At 33.3% G+C, this 10,293-nt stretch overlaps 1 protein-coding gene across 1 annotated transcript in view; it reads right to left on the minus strand.

The window, feature by feature from the left end:
* SLC15A5 (solute carrier family 15 member 5) overlaps positions 1-10,293 on the minus strand; it is an 89,054-nt gene that overhangs the window by 59,844 nt on the left and 18,917 nt on the right. Inside the window, exon 3 of the mRNA XM_032158990.1 lies at positions 8,661-8,830. Within this exon, the coding sequence (XP_032014881.1) occupies positions 8,661-8,830 (170 nt within the window). The remainder of the gene's footprint in view (positions 1-8,660; positions 8,831-10,293) is intronic.

Raw genomic sequence — 10,293 nt, forward strand, 5'->3', positions numbered from 1 at the left:
TAAGTCCTTGGCTGTAATGTTCTACTCTTCTGACCTTGGTCTAATCATGAATATCTATGCTACTTAATTATAATTTTTTAAAAAAGCCTACAGTGCACTCTAGATGGTAGATGCACATTTTTTCTTCTTTGGTCACCTGCCAGTTTTCAAAATTATAGCAGTGGGAAGAAATGCAAATGAATGCTGTGCTTGACAGCTAAACATAATGGAATGCATGGTCCACATTTGAAAAGTTACCTTAAAATAAAAGGTAGCATATAAAAAATCATTTCTTTAAGATCACCTATGGCTTTGAATTACAGCTTTGAGGAATTTCCAATTTAGTCATCAGAGACAAAGAAGCCAAAATAAGGATTATATACTTCACTAAAAGAAAGACAGAGTTTTACTTCATCATAGTTGGGTGAGCTTAGAAGTAGTAAACAAAACAAGCAAAACAAAGCACAACCCTCAAATACTCATTTTATAGAGACTTGTGTAAAGTCAGCCACTCAAGAACATTTTCTATGCTAATTGTTCCTGTAGCTAATAAAGTTTTATCTTGTTAACATCCAAAAACAGGTTACCTTATCACATGTTAAAATATGTAATATATGGACTGCAATAGGCTGGCAGTAAACAGAGTTGATTACATAGATCTGTATTAGTTGAAAGAGAATTGCATTTCTTGATTCAGATGAATATATGTTCAAATAGTAAATTAAGAAGCAAATGAATGGATGCTGAACAGTTATTTAGAAAATTTGAATCAAAAAATAGTATATATGAATATATGTATACGTATGTGTGCATATGTGTGTGTGTATTCACAAAACCCTAAATTATTTGATAATTAGACACTTGAGAAAGTGCCAAAGTGGTTTTTAGGAAAAATCATCTACTTTACATTTTCTTCTTTTTTTGCTATTGGGGACTTTTTGCATATTGACCCCATTCTATAGACTACTAGGAGGACATGTACTGCTAAGTGTGGTCCACAGGCCACAGAGCTCTCAGAAACAGGGCAGAGACTTTTGTGTATAATATTTTCAATGCTTCACTGCCTCAGTGTATGGTGTAATAGCATGAGCCCCAGCCTAAGAAAAATAGGCTTGGGTTCTGGTTCCACTTCAACTCTTTTCTGTGACATCTTGAGCAAGTCATTTAATTATATTATGTCTCAGTTTCTGTGCTCAGTTTAACAATAACAAACACTGATTGAATACTTACCATATTCAAGTATTTATAAGACACAGGAACTTCTAATTGTGTTTATAAATAGATAATTTCAACATATGTGGTAAATAAAATGATAAAGATGTGTTCAGAGTGCTACAGGAGCACAGGCAAACATCCAGTGTCTAGTTGTAAAAGGTGCCCTTCCCATCTACCTTGTAGGTATATGATAAAAATAAAATAACATTGGTGAATGTGCTTCATTTTTAAAAATGTAACTCATTGCATTACTATTGGTAGTAGCTGTATAGAGAAATAGCAGGAAAAGAAAAATATGTTACGAATTAAGGTCTGAGTTAAACAAGATGAATAGAGAGACTTAACAATGGAACAGAATAGAAACTCCAGAAGTGCAAGCGAAAGTACACAATGAAGGTGGCATCTAAAATCAGTTTGAAAAACATAGACTTTTTAATAAGTAAGGCTAGGATAGGTTGGTAATAATATGGATAAAAGATACAGTTGGGTTTATTCCTAAAAGACATTCTAATATAATTTATGAAGGGGTCAGAGAGGTAAAGAAAAGAGGCAATAAAATGAATACTAAAATAAAATGTGGATTAATTCTTTTATAACCTGAAAGTGAGTAAAACTTTTGACCATGACTCAAAATTTAGAAGCAATAAGGGAGAATATTGATGAGTTTTATTACAAACATAAGCCCCAATGAAAGACAAAACAAACACATGGAAAAACCTGTGCATAGAAAATAACACAGGAGGCAAGTTAAAAATATGTGTGATAAATAAGGAATGATATTTGCAACTTTTGTCATGGACAAAGTGTTAATACTCCCAAAATATAATGCTCTAAAAATTGACATGAAATGAAAAGCAAAACAACCTACTCTTAACAAATTGGACAAAGAAGCAAACACAAGGGAATTTAGAAAATATCTGGACACAGATTAAAACAAAAACACACTATACCAAAACTTATGAGATGCAGCAGGAGTAGTAAATACTAAGAGGAAAGTTTATAATGGCAAATGTTTACATTAATAAAGAAGAATGATCTCAAATCAATAACTTAACCTTACACCTCAAGGAACTAGAGAAAGAAGAACAAACAACACAAAGCCAGAAGAAAGAAGGAAATAATAAAGATCAGAGCAGAGATAAACAAAATAGAGAATGGAAAACAATAGAAAAAACTCAATGAAAGCATGTTGATTTTTGGAAATATTAAAAAAATTAACAAACCTTTATTTAGACTAAGAAAAATAGAGGAAAGCCTCAAATAATTAAAATCAGAAATGAAAGGTGACATTACAAATGATGTCACAGAAATAAAAAGGATTATAGAGGAACAATTATACACCAACAAATTATATAACCTAGAAGAAATGGATAGCTTTCTATAAACATACAACCTACTAAGACTGAATCATGACAAAAAATCTGAAAAGACCTAAAACTAGTGAAAAGACTTAAACAGTAATCAAAAACCCCTAACAATGAAAGGCCCAAGACCAGATGGATCCACTGGAGAATTCTACTAAACATTTAAAGAAGAATTAACACCTGTTTTTCTTGAACTCTTCCAAAGACTCTAAAAAGAGAAAACATTCCCAACTATTCTGAGGCCAGCATTAATTTGATACCAAAACCAGACAAAGACATAACAAGAAAAGAAAAGTACAGACCAATAGTTCTGATGAATATTGATATAAAATAGAAACAAACCAAGTTCAATAGCACATTAAATGGATCATAGACCACAGACAAGTGGAATTTATACCTGGAATTCAAAAATAGTTCAACATACAAAAATCAATCAATGTAATACATCACACTAACAAAATGAAAGACAAAAACCACATGATCATCTCAATGGATGCAGGAAAAACATTTGACAAAATTCAACACCCTTTCATGATAAAAACATTAGACAAACTAATAATAGCAGGAAACTACCTTAACGTAATAAAAGTCATATATGAATATCCCACAGCTGACATCATACTCAATGGGAAAGACTGAATGTTTTTCCTCTAAGATTAGGAGAAAGGCAAAGATGCCCACTCTTGCTACTATAATTGAACATAGTGCTGGAAGTTTCAGACAGAGAAATAACAAGAGAAAAAGAACTAAAAAGCATACAAATCAGAATAGAAGAAGGAAAAGCGCCTCTGTTCACAGACGGCATGATCTTATATGTACTAAACACTAAGAATTCGACACAAAAGTCATTGGAATTAATAAAGGAATTCAGCAGTTTCAGAATACAAGATCAGCACTCAACAATCAGTTGCATTTCTATAATTAACGATGACTGATCTGAAAGTAAATTAAGGAAACATTCCCATATACTATAGCATTGAAAAGATAAATACTTAGAAATAAACTTAACCAAGAAGGTGAAAGACTTGTATAGTGGAAACTGTAAAACTTTACTAAAAAAAACGAAGAATATACAAATAAATGGAAAGATATCCTGTGCTTGTGAATTGGAAGACTTAATATTATTAAAATGTCCATACTAGCCAAAGTGATCTATAGATTCAATGCAATCCCTGTCAAAATCTCAACAGCATTTTTGCAGAAATAAAAAAAAAATTCCTGAAATTCATATGGAATATTAATAGTGAAAACAAACTTGAAAAAGAAAATTGAAGTTGGATGTCCCACACTTCTTGATTTTAAAACATACTACAAAGTAACAGTAATTAAGAGTACAAGGTTCTGATATGAAGATAGATATATAGACCAATGGAACAGAGTAGAGAACCCAGAAATACACCCTTGCATATGATGGCGAATAATTTTTATCAGGCGTGCCAAGACTATATAAGAGGGAAAGGACAGTCTCTTCAACAAATAGGGCGGGAAAAATCGGATATCCACATGCAAAAGAATGAAGTTGGATCCTTGCTTTAGACCATATACAAAAATTAACTCAAAATAAATTAAAGACCTAAAAGTAAGACCTAAAACTATTAAACTCCTACAGGAAGAAACTGTAGGGCAACAGCTTCAGTAGACTTGATTTAGCAATGATTTCTTGGACATGACAATAAAACACAGGCAACAAAAAAATTAAAAATAGACAAATGGGATGACATCGAACATGAAAAATTCTGCATTTCAAAGAAAACAATCCACAGAGAGAAAAGGCAACATATGGAATAGGGGAAAATAATTGCAAAACATATGTCTGATATGGGGCTAATATCCAGAATATATAATGAATTTCTACAACTTAATAACAGTCCCCCCAACCTCAAATAACCTGTTTAAAAAATGACCAAAGGACTTGAATAGACATTTCTTCAAAGAAGATTTACAGATGGCCAATACACACATGAAAAGATGCTCAACATCACTAATTACTAGGGAAATGCAAATCAAAACCATAATGAGGCTGGGTGTCGTGGCTCACACCTCTAATCCCAGCACTTTGGGAGGATGAGGTGGGAAAATCCTTTGAGCTCAGGAGTTTGAGATCAGCCTAGGCAACAGGGGAGACCCTGTCTTTGAAATAATAATAATAAGAAGAAGATATCACTTCGTAGCCATCATTCAAGGTGGGCAATATTAAAAGATCAGAGAAATACTGCGTTGACGAGGATGTGGAGTAATTGTGGGTAACCATTGTGCACCGTTGGTGGAAATGTAAAATGGTGCAGCCATTATGGAAAGCAGTAAAAAGAGTTCTCAAAAACTTTAAAGTAGAATTACTACTACATGATTCAGCAATCCACTTCTGAGTATATATCCACAAGAATTCAAAGTGAGATTCTGAGGAAATATTTACATACTCACATTCATCTCAGCATTATTTATATTTTCCAAGAGCTAGACGCATCCCACATGTCCACTGTTAGACAAGTGAATAAAGAAAATGTGGTATATACATACAATGGAATGTTATGTGGCATTAATATCCTAATATTCTCAAGGTATATCCATGTTGTAGCATGTGACAGGATGCTACAACATGGATAAACCTTGAGTATATTAGGCTAAGTGAGTAGTCACAAAAGGACAAATACTGTATGATTCCACTCATATGAAGTATCTAAAGCAGTCAAAATACAGAAACAGAAAGTAGAGAGGCATTTACCAAGGGCTAGGAGGAGTGGAGAGGAGGAATTAGTGTTTAGGGGTATACAGCTTTAGTGTTGCAGCAAGATGAAAAAGTTCTACAAATCCATTGCATAACAATATGAATATATTTCACACTACTAAACTGTACACTTAAATGATTAAGATGGTTTATTTCATTTAACACAATGTCTTCCAGTTCTACTCATGTTGCTGTAAATGACAGGATTTCATTCCTTTTTATGGCTGAATAGTATTCCATTGTGTATAGATACCACATTTTCTTTATCCATTCATTTGTTGTTGGATACCTAGACTGATTCCATATCTCAGCTATGGTGAGTAGTGCTGCAATAAATATGAGGGTGCAAATGTCTCTGATATATTGATTTTCCTTGCTTTGGATAAATGAATGAAACTGGAAGACATTATGTTAAGTGAAATAAGCCAAGAGAAAGTTAAATATTGCATGTTCTCATTTACATGTGGAAGCCAAAAAAACGCTGATCTCAAAGAAGTAAAACGTAGAACAGAGGATATTAGAGGCTGGGAAGCATAGGGGAAAGGGAGAGGTTTATTAAGTGACACACAATTATAGCTAGGTAGGAGGAATACGTATTAGTGTTCTATACCACTGTGGGATGACTATAGTTAACAATAAAATATTAAGTAGTTTTAGATAGCTAGAAGAAGGATATTGAATTTTCCCAACACAAAGAAATGATGTTTGAGATGATGGATCTGCCAATTACCCTGATGTGATTACTATACATTATATGTATTGAAACATCACTATGTACCTCGTAAATATGTACAATTATTATTATCAGTTAAAAGCTACAATAAATAGTCCTGATAGGTGAATGCCTGAGCTGAAAATTACATGTTCATCTTATACACTCAGAAAAAAATGATAAAGATGGTAAATTTTATATTATGTGTTTTTTTACCACAATAAATACCACAACCCTATAGAAAAGTTGAACTAGAAACAGGAACAGGTAATTCACTGAAAAAGAAATTCAAAATGCTCTAAGGCAATGAAAAGAGGCTCACCTCTTCTCAAAATAAGAAAAATGCAAATTTAAACCACAGCAAGATACCATCTCCACCCTTAAATTGGCAAAAATCCCAAAGTTTGACAATATACTTTGTTTGAGAGGCTGTGGGGAAAAAGGCACTCTTGTACATTTTTGGTAGAAATACAAAATAGTGCCACAACCACTATAGAAAGGAATTTGGCAACATATAGAAAAAGTATATATGGACTTACTTTTGATTTGGCAATATTACTTCTAGGAATCTATCCTAAAGATACACTGGCAAAAAAGAAAAGCAAAGAGAAACATGCACCAAGCTATTTGTTAGAATCTACGTCACATGGCAAATGTAAAAAAACAACCCAAATGTCTATCCATATGGGACTGGTAAAATAAATGATAGTTTGTTACACGATGAATATACAATTATAAAATGACCCCTAAACTATACTAAGTAAAAAAAAAAAAAAGCAAGTGAGAAAAGTGTGAATTGTATGTTACTTCTTACATCAAAAGGGCAGACAATATATATGCCTACATGCACACACACATATTTTAATATTTGCATTTATTTAAAAAATGGAAGGAAAATCCACAAAACAAAGGAAGCAATGAAAAACAGCAAGAGGCGTATCTGAATGACTAAGGTACCAACATGAAGGGAACTTCACTGTCCAAATATGGAAACAAATTTGAGAATCACTAGCTGTAGTAGATTGAAACACATAAAAAATGCTTGAGCATAAATTCATAATTATAGTTTTTTAAAAGAAATTCTAATAGTTACCTTAGCAGAATATTGCAATTCAACTCAATAATTTGAAAATCTATAGATAGAAGGAAATAATTAAATGTTTATCTTCTTTTTATTACATAAACTATATCTCAGTGTAACTAGCTGATGGGGAAATATTTGTTTTTATGAAACTATTTCAGCTAGTAAAAGAGGAAGAAATATAGAATATAATCACCTTGCAATCCTCAATAAAATATTGGATTTGGGCAAAAATCATCAATGAATGCTAACTCTTCAAAAACAGACATTATGCCTCTTAATTAAAGTACATAATGCCACCTATAAAGAAATTTGACCAAAATAAAATCTGAATCTGCAAGTATCTAGGTCTATTAGAAAATTTACAGGAAATACAGAGGGAAAGCACTATGCGGATGCAATTCACAAAATCCTGACTATGGGAAATGCTCTAAGAAATGTTAAGATTTCTTTTTAAAAAATAATAAATTAGGGGCCAGGCATGGTGGCTCACACCTGTAACCCCAGCACTTTTTGAGGCTGAGGCAGGTGGATCACGAGGTCAGGAGATCGAGACCATCCTGGCTAACACGGTGAAACCCTGTCTCTACTAAAAATACAAAAAATTAGCTGGGCGTGGTGGCGGGCGCCTGTAGTCACAGCTACTCGGGAGGCTGAGGCAGGAGAATGATGTGAACCTGGGAGGCGGAGCTTGCAGTGAGCTGAGATCACTCCACTGCACTCCAGACTGGGCGACAGAGCGAGACTCCATCTCAAAAAAAAAAAAAAAAACTAATAATAATAATAAATTAAATAGAGATAGAGATGCATGGGGAATATATATATATATATATATAGTTTATGGACATATCTGGCATTTGGAATGTTTAAACCTTTTTTGGATTTGATTTGAACAAACTATAAAACAAACAAAAAAATTTCGAAAAGGAAACAATAAGGGATTTTAACAGTGACTAGATATTTGATGGTGTTAAGAAATTTTCTTCCTCCACAAACACATATGTGGGTGTGCATGACAGAGAGAGAGAGATTGATAATGACATTGTGGTTATGTTTTTCAAATGGAATTTAACTTTTATGTATATATACACCTACATAATATATTACATATAAATAAATATAACAAAATACAAGAATAAGAAATGCTATAAAATTTAGTTTTTGCTTGAAAATTACCTGGGTGAGAAGAAGAAAAAGTGAGTGAGGATGAGTTGATAATTGCTAAGCTCAGAGCTACCTAGGTGAGGTTCATGTATAATCTTTATCTACTTTTGTTTATGCTTAAGATATTCCATTATTAAAACTTTTTCAACCACGGAAAAAAAGGAAGATGGGGAGAAGAGGAATCTCTACCTCTCAACTTTTCATTGGGTCTAAATCTTGCCATTAGAATCCCATTGCAAAGAAGCAGTCTTAATTTTTACTTAAAAATATTCTTGCAGACCATTGCTTTATCAAAGGTAATAACTGACACAATTTTCAAATTCTGAGTTGAAAGAGAAGTTATAAAGAGTCAAAGAGAAAGGAGATCTGTCAAGAAAACAATATAAACCCAGAAATTAATGTAACATATAATTTACTTACGTTTTTCTGACTGATAAATTAGGTTGTAGTATATCATATGAAGAGTTATCAGAGCCATAAGCGTAGACATAAAAGGAATAAGTAAAACAAGGGCCCAGGCCTGTGAGTGCTGGATGTAAGATATTCCCAGAAACACAATAGTTGCATTTAGGTTCATGAGCCAATAAAACCTGGGGTATACAGACAGACAAAAATAAAAATACCATTGAATTGCTTTCGATAACTATTGCTAATTTTAATGGTTCTAATCAAATGTAAACTACCAAATGATGGCATGTTAACCCTATTTTGCAATTATTTTTTATCAGATTTCTTAACAAGGATATAAACATCAGCCCTGACTTACCAGTTTCATTATCTTTGTTTTATCCTTGTTTAGAATCGATATAGAAAGAAGGTGCTTTCTTTCATCTAAATCAGAGGTTGGCAAAATTTTTCTATAAAGGGCTGGATAGATAATAAGTATTTCGGGCTTTGCAGGCCATACAGTCTCTGTAGCATTGTGGTGCTAAACAACCTATAGACAACACTTAATCATTCAAATACCCCTGATGAAACTGGAAAGATTAAAAAGTTACTTCTTCTTGTATACTCCAGTTTTCAAAGTATAGGAAAACACAAATACTCAGGAATATCTGGGTTATACTTAGAATAGCATGTAACTGAAGAAATGAGTGACATTTGAATAAAACTTTCCATTTTTCTTCCCAATGATTAGTATCACAGAGAGGTACCTACCCCAGTAGTCTGGTTTGCAAGTTCTGGGAAAATCATCTCTACCTCTCAACCTTTCACTGGTTATAAATCTTGCCATTAGAATCTCATTGCGAAGAAGAGATCTTAACTTTTACTTAAAAAATTGAGGTAAAATTAAATACAATAAAATTTACTCGTTTACATATATAACATATACATATTAGTTTTTTTAAGTGTTTCAGTTGTGCAAGCCTTAGTACACTTACACTATCATTAGAATTTAAGATAAGCCTTAGTACACTTACACTATCATTAGAATTTTAGATAAGCCTTAGTACACTTACACTATCATTAAAATTTAAAGGGCTTATGTGATTAGATGAGACTCACCCAGTATAATCTGGGATCTGATCAACTCAAATCAACTGATGAGAAACTTCAGTTATCTCTGCAAAATCATTTCACCTTTGCTATATAACATAATTAGGGGAGTGATATCCCATAATCTTTCCCATATTCTATTGGTTAGAATCGGGTTACAGGTTGTGCCCACACTCAGGGGGATGGGTCTAAACAAGAGTGTGGTCCACTGGGGGTCATCCTGGGGCATGTCCACTACATCTTCTTTTTCTTTTTTCTTTTTCTATTTTTTTTTTTTTTTTTTTTTGCTACAGGATCTTACTGTGTCACCCAGGCTGGAATGCAGTGGTGCAATCATGGCTCACTGCAGATTTGACCTCCCAGGCTGAAGCAATCCTACTGCCTCAGCTTCTTTCAAGTAGCTGGGCCCACAAGCACGCACTACCATACCTGGTAATTTTTTTTATTTTTATTTTTAGTAGAGATGAGGTCTCACTGTGTTGCCTAGGCTGCACATCTTCTGATTCCTCTCTCCTCTCCTCTCCTCTCCTCTCCTCTCTTCTCCCCTCCCCTCCCC

The sequence above is a fragment of the Hylobates moloch genome, unplaced genomic scaffold (assembly GCF_009828535.3).
Source record: "Hylobates moloch isolate HMO894 unplaced genomic scaffold, HMol_V3 SCAFFOLD_8, whole genome shotgun sequence".
NCBI classification, from domain to species: domain Eukaryota; kingdom Metazoa; phylum Chordata; class Mammalia; order Primates; family Hylobatidae; genus Hylobates; species Hylobates moloch.